Raw genomic sequence first — 15,257 nt, 5'->3', positions numbered from 1 at the left:
GGTCACAGACCCTTTTTTGGGAGAAGACTGAGCCAAAGTAGGAATTGAGCACTTCTGCCTTTTCTTTGTCATCTGTTATCATTTTGCCATCCTCATTGAGTAGCTGTGCCACCATTTCTTTTCTCTGTCTTTTACTGTGGACGTACCTGAAGAAAGTTTTTTTGTTGCTTTTGGCATCCCTCGCTAACCTCAGCTCATTCTCAGCTTTAGCCTTCCTGACACCATCCCTGCAATTCCGTGATACCTGCCTGTACTCTTCCTTTGTGGCCTGGCCTTCTTTCCACTTCCTGTATGTGTCCTTTTTTGTTTTCAGGTCATTGCTTAAGCTTTTTGTGAAGCCAATTGGTGTCTTCTGCTGTTTCCTCCCTCTTTTCCTTGATGGAATTGCTTGCCATTGCGCTTTCAGAATTTTCTTTTTTAGAAGCTCCCACACATCTTGGACTCCTTTTCTCATTAGGGTGGCTTGCCATGGAACTGTACTTACAATTGTTCTGAGTTTATTAAAATCAGCTTTCCTGAAGTCTAGGGTGCACGTATGTAGAGTATAGCACATGTTTTATGATTGCTTTTCTGCATGTGCTTATTCGCATGCGCTTACAACTCAGCACACACCTACTGGGCTGTTATGAGGGCTGAGAGAGAGATTTGATGTACATCTAAAGGCGAGCCTACCAATTCCACACTTTCTGAAACAATGCATGAGCTGCAACCGCCATCCTTCAAAATTCACACATTTCCAAATTTTGCAATGTAGTTCTTCACCCAAGGAATGCACATGCTGAAGTGTGCATAAAATACATGTAAGTGCAAAATAACATACAAAAATGCTTTATATTAGGGAAAAGTGCTTTGCAAAAATGAATATATTGGGCAAAATGGTATTACAAAAATGTGGATATTAGGAGAAATTCACACTAAGATGCGGGTGAATTTTTATAAGGACTTTTTTAAAAAAAAGCATGAACTGATGTGGAAGTGTACAGAACTGAATTTAAGATTAGAAAAACGGGAAATGGAGTGAAACTGGACAGATTCTCCCACCTATAGCTGTTCCCAATCTGCCATGGGTGGTTTTGCAAGGACACAATGCTTATGTGTTGAGCTGTGAGTTGCTGCAGCTATGCTGAAACAATTGCAAGACTCCTTAGCCACACTGAGTTACAGGGCCAGGTAGGATGCGTGAGGAAGGGCCACCATGCAAGCAAGCCAACAAAACCAAACCCGTCAAATCAAATCCAAACCAAGATCCAGTCCAGGAGGTGCCATTTTTGTGCTTTGCTTCCAGCACCCAAATCCCCAAGGGTAACAAGGGTTTTGTTGCTGAAAGTCAGGAGAAGTGGCTGTTGATGACACTCCCTGATTCCTGACTCTTTTAGACATTGTCTTCTTGAGCTTTCCATTGTCAGAAGAGGAGATTTTTTATGCCCGGATGTGCCACTGTTTTCTGACTGATGTCATCCTGGATTCCATAAGGCAGAAGGACCCCAAGAAAACGACGGCCAAGGTGGAGGTGCTTGTGCAGAGGCTGTGGGTAAGGCGACCCGAGCGCTCGTGGGCTTGTGGGGCTCTCTTGTGAGCCCTCTCTCTAGAGTGGGTGGTGGGTCCTATCCCACATGCTCTGCTAGCCTAGAGCATGAGACACACTGAGAGCCTCTCTGCAGGTGTTGAGTTCAGGGTCTGCTAGCATGCTGGCCTTGGCCTCTCCCTTCTGTTGAGGCTTTTGCAAGAAGAGAGTAGAATCCTGGAGCCATGTCTGCCCGCCCCCTCGCCCCTGGCCCTTATTATTTATTATTATTATTATTTATTAAATTTATATACCGCCCGACTAGCAATAGCTCTCTGGGCGGTGAACATAAAATAGCATAAAAATACAATGAATAACAAAATAATACTAAAATACAATCAACAATCCAATACAGAGGAGGACCCTTCACCTCCAATCCTCCTCCTTCACATCTCCCACCAGCCACACCTCCCTTACAACCCTGCTAATCGCTGTGCAGAAGTGAAAGGCAGCCACGTGGTTGGCTCTGCAAAGTGGTAACTGAGCTCTCTTGTTTCTTGCAGAGCCTGCAGATCACACCTAAGGAATTTGTTGTTGGCTTGCTGAATGTGGCACCCTTTAAAGCTGATAGTCATGCTTGTGAGAAGTTATTGAAATGGATTGAAGTAAGTGTGAATAATTGATTTCCTTCTGTTTGTAGTGGAGAAGACCAGTCTATCCGTGCCTGCTTTGTGGCTTTACTTCTTACAGATAGGTTTCTTCTGTTTGCTTAAATAGTATGGCTGTGGAAAATTTATAAAAAGGAAAAATGGGGGGGGGAGCCTTAAAGCCCACCTTGTTGGTTTGGATAACAGATTACCACATTTTAGAGGCTCAGACTGGGATTGCAGTTTGTCTTGGAACCGACAAGGCAGAGCCCTGCCTCAGTTTGTTTTCTGAAGACTCAGTTGTCATCCCCATTTACAAGAAAGGGATCATCAACAACGCCTACATCTTTTTAGTGTTTCAGCAGAGGGGTGAAATGTTCAGGCACAGAAACCCATTGTGTGTATATGAATCCACAGGATTTCACTGTTACTGCTCAAGGAGTCTGTAAAATTTGGGGTTTCTTTAAAAATGAGCGTCAACAAATGTCTAAGTTTTGTTTTTTAGCTGCATTGGATGAAATGTGTGTTTTGTAAGGAGAACCTGTACCTTTTGTAGTTTTCGCTTTGTTAAAAGGATGCTCCTGCCTGTTTTTTTGTGGGCAGTTTGTAGTGTTGCATAGTTGCAACAGAGAGTGTTAAGAGGTTGATGTACACTCTAAAACGCCATATGCTTGGAAGGTTCTCAGCGCATGCCCCTTCTGGGGAGAGAGAGAAGCCTGCCTCATCTTCACTATGGCTTCATTTTAAGACCAGGGAGGTTTGAGCTGTACTCTACCGCAGCAGGTACCTGGTGCAAGTGCCCTCCTGCTGCCCTGGCTGCCTGATGGGGCCAGAAGTATGTTGCCCATCCATCACTCAGATGCACTGCAGAGAGCTCAGTGGCACACTAGATTGTAGTGCGGCAGGAGGAAAAATGTGTCCTGTCACCCCTTGGCCTGCTGGGCAGTCCGCAGCCAGCTGTGCCAGGAGGACCCAGCCAGGGTTTCCTGAAACGCCTGCCTTGTCCACCAACCAGGGTTCCCAGGGAGAGGGTTGGAGAGATGCTGGGGGGGGGGGGCAGTGCTTGATTGAGGATGGGGTGGGGGGAGGACAGGCATCCTCTTCCAGTTAGCTGTGGTGCTCAAGCTGCTGTTGGAGCCACAGAGCCCTTGGGTGCTCCTGATGCCAGACAATCACAACGAGCAGAGAAACAGCTTCTGATCTGTTCCTTCTGTGATCCTCCCAATAACATTGTGAGTGGGAGTCGAAAGGCTAGCAGCTCTGGTGAAACAATTCCCTGATGCCAAGCTAGAGTTGTCAGTTGCAGATCTGCAGCGCTCTCCTCTCCCCTCACTTCTCCTTTCTCCCTGACATTTTCCATTTTTGCAGATGTTGTGGGAAGCCCAAAATATATCAGATTAGCTGGGTGGGAAATAAAATAGCCTTCCAAGGCTCTGAGGTCGATCTGAAGCTTGGGGACCAGCTGACGTCGTCTCAGTCCACTTTGGAGTCCAAGGAGTCCGAGTAGCTCCGAAGCAAAGGATTTCTGTCTCATCAGTGGCTTTTGAAAAGTGCTGCTGAATAGCCCTCAGCCTCTTCAGACCTGAACCCAGCTTTAAACCTGTGGGACCCACTTCTTATTTTGAGACCCACTCCTGTATATATTTGGTTTCCTCCTCACTATTTTTTCCTCCTCCTATATCACTCCCTCTCTTCTCTGTCTCCTAAAAAACCCCCTAACAACAATATTAAGAAAACGGTGGTGTCGCTTGGTTGAACCACATCCCAGGGACATGCAGCTGGACACCCGATTCAGCTTGCTGTCCCCCTTGCGGAAGCTTTTGGCATTTGGTTCTCCAAGGGAATGCCTCCCCTCCTTCAACTGTTGCCAGCATGTTTGTTTTTCCTTTTCAGTTCACCCTGCCATTTGCCTGGAAGTACAGCTGCTGCATTGACCGGCTCATAAAGAAAGGTTACTTTCAGTCGCTCTCTCATTTTGTCATAGGGAAATATTTACAGAACCCTTAATAAAACTCAAGTCTTTGGTTTCCTGTCCCTGCAGATAAATTGGCAGCTCCCTTCATGTGTCTGAATTTAAGTGCCAGCAGGTGCTATGGTGCTCACTCGCGCGCGCGCGCACACACACACACACACACACACGAGCTGGGCCTTTTAAAAGGGGGAGCATTCAAGAAGAAAGTAATCCAGGCCAGAATTCCTTTGTCCTTCATCTCACTCACTAGAAAGGCTTGTTGAAAAGGAAGGTCTTCTGTCAGCTCCAAAAACTTAATAGAGACAGGACTTATCTGATACATAATCTCAGAAAACCCAACTTTTCAAAAAAACATGGTCTAGCAGCACACGTCCACCCTTGCAGGTGGCCTGAGCACTCCTCTCCTCTCCCTAGAGGCCTGGGTTTGCCATGTGCACTTTACATGCCCCTTTCCCTGTCCTTTGCTCTACTCAGGGCTGCTCATCACCTCCCACTGTGCAAGAGGGTGGAAAGAAGACCCCCCCTCCACCCACACTTTTGCCCTCCTTCTCCCTTCAAGAGCCTTCGGTAAGGACCTCCTCCCCATTCTCTGAACTCCCTCACTGCCCTTTAGAGCCAGAAATTAACTAACATGCAGCGCAATCCTGTGCATATCACCTGAGAAGTAAGTGAATTTAAGGGGACTTTTCCCCATTGTACATGTAGGATTGCAGCCTGCATCTCTCCTTAGAGTGGAGGGTGATAGATGTGGCTTCCGCATCCTCTTCTTCCACATATGTCTCTTTGGCGGCCCCTCTCCCTTCCCCCCACTAGTCTAGCCCAGGCTGCCCACTGGCAGAAATCCTGGGTTTTGATGCAGAAGCTACTTCCATAAACAGAGAAACAAGGGAAGGGAATGGTCTAGGATGTGCTCTAGAAGTGGCTTGCTTGTTTTGACATTGTAGTTATTATTTACAAAATTTCAGTATTTTGATAATAAAGAAAAAACTAGTTGTTTCTTAGTAATGATTACACTTTCAGAGAAGCACTTAAATACTAGAGGCTCATCCAAACAGAGTGGGATAATCCACGTTTTCCATATCCGATTCGTCATCTGACAGTCCTCACTTTGCCTGTTTGTTCACTCTTTCCCAATAAAAAACCCACTTTTTTTGCGCCCACACATGCAGTGAGAGGACCCGTACTTCTTCTTGCTTTTTCCCAGCTCCGCCCATAACACTTCCCCCTATCAGCCAATTGGTCCGCAAAAATATGACGTATGCTCCTCTACCCCTTTGCAACAAAGCACAACAAGGCACATGCGCTTGAACGTACGAATGCAAAAGTCTGAATTTCCTGATGGTTTGGTAGTAGTGGCTGTAATGGAGTTCCTTGTCACTCATCACTCTGGAGCAGCGCCGGCCAGGGGGGTATCTCCAGGTGCCCCTGACCGTCCAGGGGGATTGTGGGCAGTGCAAGGGATCAGCGCTTGTAATCGCCGGGCGAATCCCCCCATAACCCTTGGGCACATTCACTGCAGGGTTCAGCTCTGGACCGTTATGTGGCTCGGCGGCAGGAATGCTGCCCCTGAGGGAAGCAAACAGCCCCCCCACGGGTGGCCGCTCTTAGCTTGGGCAGGGAATGCGGGCAAACAGCCCCGCGTGCTGCTGTGTCAATCTGCGCTGAAGCGACCAGCACAGGCTTTGCGGTGTTCCCTCTGATAAAAGAAACATGCAAACCACTTATATGCCTATAATTCCTGTATTTTTGTTTGTTTGTATTTGCAATATTTTGCAAAACCGACTGTATGCTTTTCTACCTTTAACGTTTCTGGAGATACACATGATTGCAATTCCACTTATTTCTCCAGAACAGCAAGTAATGATGTGTCATGTCTAGGAAGGTAGACCACCAGTCTCTATGGTTGCGGGTGGCTGAGACGCTCTAGCAAACCACTTATATGCCAATAATTCCTGTGGGTTTTTTGCTTGTATTTGCCATATTTCACAAAAGGGACTGTATGCTTTTCAGCTCAGCTGGGCTGCCAGAACCTGCAGCTGTGGTTGAAATGGACAAGACTCAAAGAGAGTAGCCTTGCAGGCAGGAAAGCGAAATTGACTAAGGGTGCCTGAGTGTCTGTAATCCAAGAGGAAAGCCTCTATTTCTCTTCCTCCCCCCCGACTCTGGATGCCTGGAAGCAAAGACCAATACGTTCAAAAAGGGCATACAATGTGGGGGGTGAGGGGTGGGAGGTGGAGGATAGGCAAAGATATTTTCTCCCTTGAAAAAGTTTACAAACAACCACAATTGCAGATCTCACCCTGAGCGGCTGCCCAGTTTGCAGGCTGGCTAAAAATTAACCGCTGTTGCTGCTTCTGTGCAAATGCGCTTTTTTGCATCTGCGCAGTAGAAGTTGCAGGGGGCCCCCCCAACACCACACCATTGCTCTGATTAGGTTCATTTTTCCCGGGCTTTCCCCGGACATTCGCGCACATGCTCAACAGTGGAAATACGTGATTGGCTGAGAATGAGGGAAGGGATATGGGGAACCGCCCAAGAACCACCCATCATACGCCCACAGCTGTAAAGTCCGCAGTATTGCATCCGAGCGCCTGAAGGTACAGCGGATGATTCCCGGTTTAAAAAAGCAAATCGCATGATTTGCGGTATTGCAGCAGCATATTTAACCGCGCAAAAATGCGCAAAAGTGGGCAGCGTCATATGGACGACCAAAAAATAATGAAAACACAAAGCGATCATGTCACACATTTTACAGTCGTCTGGATGAGCCCTTGTTTTAAACTGGCTAATTATTTGTTCAGTTGAAAATTGTCCCCTGCCATTTTGTAATTTGAGCAGTAGGAGGGGAAAGCAGCAGCTGTGGTTGCTTTAAAAAGTCTTCTTTTGACCATGTCCATGTATGTGGGCTACTGTTTCCATGTGAGCACTTGTGCACTTTCATCCACATGTGAGCACTTTCAGTTTTATCCCATTGAAATCTATTGTGATGTTTCTAGTCCACACTAGGTGGTTCTTGATGGGATGTATTTGCATCGTGTGTTGCTAACCCCTCCCCCAATTAATACTTTCCCACCTACCGTAAGTTGTGGGAACCCAAGGTCCAATATCAGCAAGTGTTTGTTAAGCTATGTGCACGCGCACCTTTAAGTTTTTATTTTGAAATACAGGGTTTTTTTTATATGTATTAGGGTAGAAACACATTCACTGATCTGCTGGTTCCAGTGTGTCTCCACCTCTCTCTTCTGAAAATGGGGGCACACGATGCTAGTCAAACCCCACCCCTTTTTACTGTACAGCCTGGTGGGAGCAACTTCAGTGCAGTTTTTTTAAAAATCAACTTCAAAGAGATCGCACAACTGATTGGCAGATCAACCTGTCCCCCCTCTGGTGACTTAGTGTGTTTACAGCCTTAGATTTGCTCAAAAGAGCAGTAAAACACAGCATTGTGTGTGTTCCTCTAAGCCAGGCAAGGATTTGGAGTTGCTCATCTGAAAGTCTGCCACTGCCCTTCCCACCTCCTGCTCCTGCAAAGGAAAATTCATTTGTAATACAACTGTTTTGTGTAAAAGCAGTTCTGCACAAAAGAGCTGTTTAACAATACAAATAACTTCAGCAGCAACTGGTGGATCAGGGCCGTCTGCATCCATCCTTTAGGCTGATGGAAATAAAATTGAAGGAGGGAGTGTGGCAATAGAAGGCACCCAGCGAAATGTCACCACACATTAAAATGCACTTCAGGGTGTCCACAATCTGGTCACATGCAATTTTAATATTGGCTTTTCTTTCCTTATTGGCTTATCCATAGATTGGGAAAATCTGAATTTAGTGTGGGAATAGTGCAGACATCCACTTGGGGGATGCTGCAGAAAATACAGACCCCCCAAAGCAGCTTCAAATCCACATTAAACTCCAGCCTGGATGAGCCCTTTTGCTCTGCCCTCTGATTCGGCTGTTTCTACAACCACGTGAGCCAAAGGGCTTCCTGTACAGGGACCTGGGAAGGAAGGGAACTGCCTGTTGCCCGAGGAGGATGCTAGCCACAGCAGCAGCAGCTGCAGCCTTGGGCCCAGGAATCATCTGGGATTTCTGGGAGTGAGTGTCTCAGGATGGACTGACCAGACGGGAGCAGAGAGGGAAATTGAATTTAGAAGGAAAGGAGAGGGAGACTGAACAAGGAAATGAGTGCTGCTTAGGAAAATTGCACCCTCCTCTTTCCCACCTAGTGAGTTTTTCTCTCGCACAAAAAGCAGTTCTGACCAAGCTACTCCTGTCAAATGAGACCTGAGCAAGAAGGTGGGACTCCTGTCCCTTGATGCAGGTGCGTGGAGGATGGGAGCACCTGCAAAACTAGCCTTCCTAGGGATGGGGGAGAAATTTGATTTGGTTTGCATTCAGTGCCAGATTTATAATATTTGCACTTTCCAAAACAATACAAGAACCAAAAACACAGCCATGCTTCAAAATCCCCTTTTATCCGAATTTGGTGATGCCGTTCTCCAACCAATGTTTACAAAAAGGCATATACAGAGGGAAAATGTCCACAAAGATAAATACATTATTGAAAATAACATCAAAAAATGCATTACACTAGGCGAAACTGCTTGCAAATACTGTGTTTAGTATGAGAAATTCACACTAAAATGCTGATGAATTTTCATGGGTTTTTTTTTTTAAAAAATCACAAATTGCTGCAGAACTGAGTTTAAGATTTGAAAATGAGAAACTGAGAGACCCAAAATTGACAGATCTTTCTATCCCTAAGCCCAGCTTGAAGAGTTTTCTGAATGAAGCTCTGCATAGTTACAGAAGCCGAATGCAGACTGCACAGAGTTTTAAAAATGTTTTTAAAATAAAGGTATTGCTCAGGTGGAATTGTACCTTCTCCTTCCCCACCCACGTGGCTGTACTGCTGACACACACACTTGGGTGGATGATGGTCACGCACAACAAGCACAATTATCTGGCAGTCTGCCTCCATCATCCTGCAGCCACTGGCTGCGTTTGTTGTAGCAGCAGCTGCGGAGCGGCATTGTGGGAGCTGGAGGAGGAGGAGGCCAGAGTCAGACCAGCAGAGAATAAACACACAAGCTGCTAGCTGCTGCCTGGCATGTGCCCCTCCTGGCCCCTGCCCACTTTATCTGCTGCAGAGGTGAAAGTGGCACAGGCAACCACCAGGCCTAATACCCACAGGGAGCCACAGCCACCCAGAGCTGGGAAGTCGACAGCAGTGCAGGCTGTGCTGCTACGAGACCAAGGACAATGCTACAAGCTGAAGAGAAAGAAAACAGCTGAAGAAATGCCCGTTGCGGCAAAGCCACTTCACCTTGCATTTTGTCCACATTAAAAATAACTTTTTTGAGTTTAAAATGTGAAATCCTATTCTTCCTCTGAGTTTTTGCTTGCTACATATATTTATTATACAGGTGCTTTCATAATGTCAAAATATCTACATCCAGGCAGGGTTACAAAAACAAAATGGTCAGACCTTGTGATCATAGAATAGTAGAGTTGGAAGGGGCCTGTAAGGCCATCAAGTCCAACCCCTGCTCAATGCAGGAATCCAAATCAACGCATTCCCGACAGATGGCTGTCCAGCTGCCTCTTGAATGTCTCCAGTGTCAGAGAAGACAGTGATGAGGACAGTCAAAAGCAACAAACGGTTGTTTTTTTGTATTTTATTTTAATTTTAAAAAATTATATATTCAGTGGCTAAAACTGTGTTGTTGTTGTTTTTACCTGAGCATGTCAAGACTGTAGCAGTGGAATGGTGGGAGGATGAGATGGGAAATGTCCATTGTGGTTTCATAATGGCAGTAAAACACACATCCCTCGAGGGAGGGGCCTGGAAGACCGTTAATCCAGGGCTAAAATGACTCAGTTGCACCATGGTTCTCCCTACAGATAATTCCCTTGACTGAACAATCTGCTGCCTGCCTTCAGGTTGCCATCCAGTTCAGATACCCAAACCAGACCCACTGAGAAGTAACTGAGCCAATAACATTTCGTTTACAAACTTCCCAGATCTTCTCTTAGAAATGACCATATACAACCAAGTTAAGTACTGGAAGAAACAACTTTTATTAAGTAATCCAGTCAAACTTTAAACATAACATTGGTGCCAAACAAACATTAAGAATTTTTCTTCCAGCAATGAAAAAACTGCCCAGCTTGAGGAATTCCAGGTATCGGTCAGATGATGACTCATCCAAAACTGACCCCAGGCTTCCTCCATTTTTCTGGTTAAATGCCTTCTGTCTATAAGTCAAAGTTAGGTTAACCAAGAAATATTTCTTGGAAACTTGGAAGCATCTAAAGTCATCCCTGTAACTGTTCTCTAGGTGACATCATACCAAAGAGCTCTGGTATTCCATTCTTAGAAACCTAGAAACAAAACAAGAGCTAAAGAAATCCAGCTTGTTAAATAAACATAAAAAAGGGTCCTATTTATAGGATATGTATTTGAGAAGGAAACAGGAATAAAGGTAATCAGCAGAGGGCAAGAGCATTTGAGGTGTAAAGCTGGTAGCAGAAGCACAACTGCAGAGAAGAGAACGGGCATCCTTGAGCAGAGCATGGTCGACAATTCCTATTGTTGCTGGCAGCTCAGAAACTCCATCTGTCAGCCTTCCTCAACTAGGATGGCAGAAATGGTCTGGAGCCAGAGCTGCCTCCATTAGTAACTACCTATTCCTGACTTGCATTGGCAAGGGGATCACTGGGAGGCCTGCTTCCCCCTCTGGCCTTGTGTGCTAGTTCCCTGAAAGGAGGCTGGCCGCTGCCTTAGGTAGAATCCCAGCTGGAAGCTGTGAAGCAGAATGAGATACACCATTTCAGGCTGCAAGAGAGGGGCCACAGTTTAGAATGCTCTCCCAATGTGAAAGCTCCCTGCAAACTAAAAACTAGCACATCGGGAAGAAAGTATTAAGGTCAGGATGCTACCCTTAATGCTAGCTTTCCACTGTCACATATTTTTCGAAGAAATATTACAATGTGACTCTTGAACCTGCAATCTGTAATGGTGCAGCCCATTCTGACACCTCTGGATTTGACCACCTCATTCCACTGCACAGGCCACTTCTGCTCCAGAAGAGTGATAATTCAGCTTCCTACCAATGGACCCCTTTTCTGCCAGTCAAAAACAAAGGGCTCTTTGAGTGACAGCTGCGCAGGTGGACAACTTGGCACTGAACCTGCTAGTGAAGCAATTAGTAGTAAGGAGAAGGCAAGAGATTATCTCAACACCAGGCAAACCTAAACAAAGAGAACAAGCCTGGGTAAGAAGGTTTAAAAAAGCATTGTTTCTCTTTAAAAAAAAAATACTTTATTGCTTTTTTGTCTGGCCTCTGAAAAACTTTTTAAAATGTGCAGCATGTGGAACAAAGCTAGTCAACTGCAAAAAAGCAAACAAGTGACCAGCAAACATCTCTGTGATCCGTACGCTGGACGTACAGCTGTTACTCTATCGGTGGCCACATCAGGTGCACCAAACCTCAACAGCTGGCCCACTGAACCTGTCCCTCCACAACTGCCCCCAAATCCTGCCTCTTATGACAGCATCAGGAGAGAGCAGGAACTCCTGGGAGGGGCCTCAACTCTCTCCACAATTCAGTAACACAAACGAAAAGGCATTTTCATGCCCCATGCTGTGGCCAGCTCTAATCAATATTCTCAGCTGCCATGACTGGCTCCCAGGTGCTGGGGGGACACACCCAGGCTCCTTCCTTCTGGCTCCTCAGAAACGTCATGGGAAACAGCATTCAAACCTGCAACACAGCATCATCCACGGTCATAGAAATCCAGTGCAAGAAGAGACTGCCCTCCATTCCCCCCTCCCCCCGGCAGCAGCCTGAGCAAGTCCACATGGCACAGCGAGGCTAACCCACCCTGCCAGTCGCTCGGCCAGGGGTGGCTTTTATTTATTTATTTATTTATTTATTAAATTTATATACCGCCCGACTAGCAATAGCTCTCTGGGCGGTGAACATAAAACAGCATAAAAATACAATAAATAACAAAAAAATATTAAAATACAAGCAACAATCCAACACAATAAACATTTTTAAAATTAAATCAGTGTAACTTAAAATGCTTCAGAGAATAGGAAGGTTTTGACCTGGCGCCGGAAGGAGAGCAGAGTCGGCGCCAGGCGTACTTCCTCAGGGAGACTGTTCCATAGTTCGGGGGCCACCACTGAGAAGGCCCTAGATCTTGTCATCACCCTCCGGGCCTCCCTGTGAGTTGGAACCCGGAGGAGGGCCTTCGTAGCAGAACGTAGTGCACGGGCCGGTTCATATCGGAAGAGGCGTTCCGCAAGGTATCGTGGTCCCGCACCGTATAAGGCTTTATAGGTTAATACCAACACTTTGAATCTAGCCCGGAAACATATTGGCAACCAGTGCAAGCTGGCCAGAACCGGTGTTATATGCTCGGACCGCTTGGTCCTTGTCAGCAATCTGGCCGCCGCATTTTGCACTAGTTGTAGCTTCCGAACTGTCTTCAAAGGTAGCCCTACGTAAAGCGCATTACAGTAATCCAAACGTGAGGTTACCAGAGCATGTACCACTGATGTAAGGTCCTCTTTACTCAAATAGGGACGTAGCTGGGCTACCAACCGAAGTTGGTAAAACGCATTCCTAACCACCGAGGCTACTTGAGCCTCAAGTGAGAGGGAAGAGTCTAAAAAGACTCCCAGACTACGAACCCGGTCCTTTAGGGGGAGTGTAACCCCGTCCAGGACAGGGTATATATCCACCATCCGATCAGAGAACCCGTCCACCAACAGCATCTCAGTCTTGTCTGGATTGAGCTTCAGTTTGTTAACTCTCATCCAGTCCATTGTCGAGGCCAGGCAACGGTTCAGCAAATCGACAGCCTCACCTGAAAAAGATGAAAAGGAGAAGTAGAGCTGCGTGTCATCAGCATACTGATGACAACGCACTCCAAAACTCCTGATGACCTCTCCCAACGGCTTCATGTAGATATTAAAAAGCAGGGGGGACAAAACTGACCCCTGCGGGACCCCATATTGGAGAGCCCGCGGTGTCGAGCAATGTTCCCCAAGCACTACCTTCTGGAGACGACCCGCCAAGTAGGAGCGGAACCACTGCCAAGCAGTACCTCCAACTCCCAACTCCACAAGCCTCTCCAGAAGGATACCATGGTCAATGGTATCAAAAGCCGCTGAGAGATCAAGGAGAATCAACAGAGTCACACTCCCTCTGTCTTTTTCCCGACATAGGTCATCGTACAGGGCGACCAAGGCTGTCTCAGTGCCAAAACCGGGCCTAAAACCCGATTGAAATGGATCTAGATAATCAGTTTCATCCAATAGCGCCTGGAGCTGGCCAGCAACCACCCGTTCCAAGACCTTGCCCAGGAATGGAACATTCGCCACTGGCCTGTAGCTGTTAAAATTGTCTGGGTCCAAGGAAGGCTTTTTCAGGAGTGGTCTCACCACTGCCTCTTTCAGACAACCCGGGACCACTCCCTCTCGTAAAGAGGCATTTATCACTTCCTTGGCCCAGCTACCTGTTCCATTCCTACTAGTTTTTATCAGCCAGGAGGGGCAAGGATCCAGTACCGAAGTGGTTGCACGTACCTGTCCAAGCACCTTGTCCACGTCCTCGAGTTGAACCAACTGAAGCTCATCCAACAAAACAGGACAAGACTGTGCTCCGGACATCTCACTAGGATCTACTGCTATAACTTGAGAGTCTAGGTCCTGGCGGATACATGAGATCTTATTCTGGAAGTGATCGGCAAACTGATTACAGCGGGCCTCCGATGATTCCACCGTGTCCGGAGGGTTTGAATGGAGAAGCCCCCGGACAACTCGAAAGAGCTCCGCTGGGCGGCAAAGAGATGATTTAATAGTGGCAGCAAAATGATGTTTTTTAGCTGCCTTCACTGCTCCTACATAGAGCTTAGTCGAAGCACTAACCAGCGCATAATTGTATCCGTCGGGAGTTCGTCTCCATTTCCGCTCAAGCCTCCTCCTATCTTGCTTCATCGCTCTCAGCTCCGGAGTATACCATGGAGCTGTATGAGCTCTACACAGGAGAGGGCGTGCAGGAGCGATCGTGTTTACAGCCCGGGTCATCTCCGTATTCCACAGAGCGACCAGGGCTTCAGCAGGAGCGCCAGTCCTATCAGCCGGAAAATCCCCCAGAGCCCTTTGAAAACCTTCAGGATCCATTTGTCTCCGGGGGCGGACCATTTTAATAAGTCCCCCACCCTTGCAGAGGGAAGAGGTTACTGAAAGTCTAAACTTCAGCAAGCAGTGGTCTGTCCATGACAAAGGGAGTGTTGTAAAACTCCCCACATCCAGATCACTTTCCCCATGCTCAGTAGCAAAAACAAGGTCTAGAGTGTGCCCCGATACATGTGTTGGACCACTAACATATTGAGACAGCCCCATGGCTGTCATGGAAGCCATGAAGTCCTGAGCCGCGCCAGACAAAGTGGTCTCGGCATGAATGTTGAAATCCCCCAGTACTATTAGTCTGGGGGACCTCAACAATATATCCGAGACCACTTCCGCCAGCTCAGTTAGGGAAGCCATTGGGCAGCAAGGTGGGCGGTACACCAAAAGGATTCCCAGCCTGTCCCTCTGGCCCAACACAAGGTGCAAACACTCCAGGCCAGTAACTGAATGAACATGGTGCTTGGTGAGTGAGATGGAACTCTTATAGATGACAGCAACCCCACCTCCCCGACCCTCAGATCTACCATGATGCTGAACCAAGTACCCCGGTGGGCAGAGCTGAGAGAGACCAACTCCTCCCTGCTCACCCACCCAGGTCTCGGTTATACATGCCAGATCGGCTGCCTCATCCACAATCAAATCGTGGACGAGGGAGGTTTTATTATATACCGATCTGGCATTTAATAACAGCAACTGGAGATCTGAGAGTTGGCTGATAGGACTACCAACGACCTTGCGGGTGTGGGAAGGACTGGAACAAGGCACAGCCACAACATGTCTGGACCGCGTTCCCCTTACCTGGCACGTCCTTCTCACAGCGCCATACCTTCCTTTGCCCGTCACTACGGCAATTGGGGCCCCCTCAAGTCTCCCCGCCTGATGGATAAAACTCTCTCCGAAGCACATAATACAACTAAAATATACAACAAT

General features: G+C 47.1%; 2 protein-coding genes across 3 annotated transcripts in view; one reads left to right on the top strand and one right to left on the bottom strand.

The window, feature by feature from the left end:
- Positions 1 to 4,158, top strand: part of KCTD19 (potassium channel tetramerization domain containing 19) — an 89,013-nt gene extending 84,855 nt beyond the window's left edge. The window contains exons 14-16 of the mRNA XM_061594650.1: positions 1,377 to 1,531; positions 2,068 to 2,169; positions 4,045 to 4,158. Of these exons, the coding sequence (XP_061450634.1) occupies positions 1,377 to 1,531; positions 2,068 to 2,169; positions 4,045 to 4,158 (371 nt within the window). The remainder of the gene's footprint in view (positions 1 to 1,376; positions 1,532 to 2,067; positions 2,170 to 4,044) is intronic.
- A 6,024-nt stretch (positions 4,159 to 10,182) lies between these two features.
- PLEKHG4 (pleckstrin homology and RhoGEF domain containing G4) overlaps positions 10,183 to 15,257 on the bottom strand; it is a 92,649-nt gene continuing 87,574 nt past the window's right edge. For both annotated transcript variants that reach the window (XM_061593703.1, XM_061593704.1), the window contains one exon: positions 10,183 to 11,886. In XM_061593703.1, coding sequence (XP_061449687.1) covers positions 11,881 to 11,886 — 6 coding nt within the window. In that variant the 3' untranslated portion in view covers positions 10,183 to 11,880. The remainder of the gene's footprint in view (positions 11,887 to 15,257) is intronic.

The sequence above is a fragment of the Rhineura floridana genome, chromosome 13 (assembly GCF_030035675.1).
Source record: "Rhineura floridana isolate rRhiFlo1 chromosome 13, rRhiFlo1.hap2, whole genome shotgun sequence".
Lineage (NCBI taxonomy): Eukaryota > Metazoa > Chordata > Lepidosauria > Squamata > Rhineuridae > Rhineura > Rhineura floridana.
Note: the sequence above shows the minus strand (reverse complement) of the source record. Positions and strands in the feature narration are given on the sequence as shown.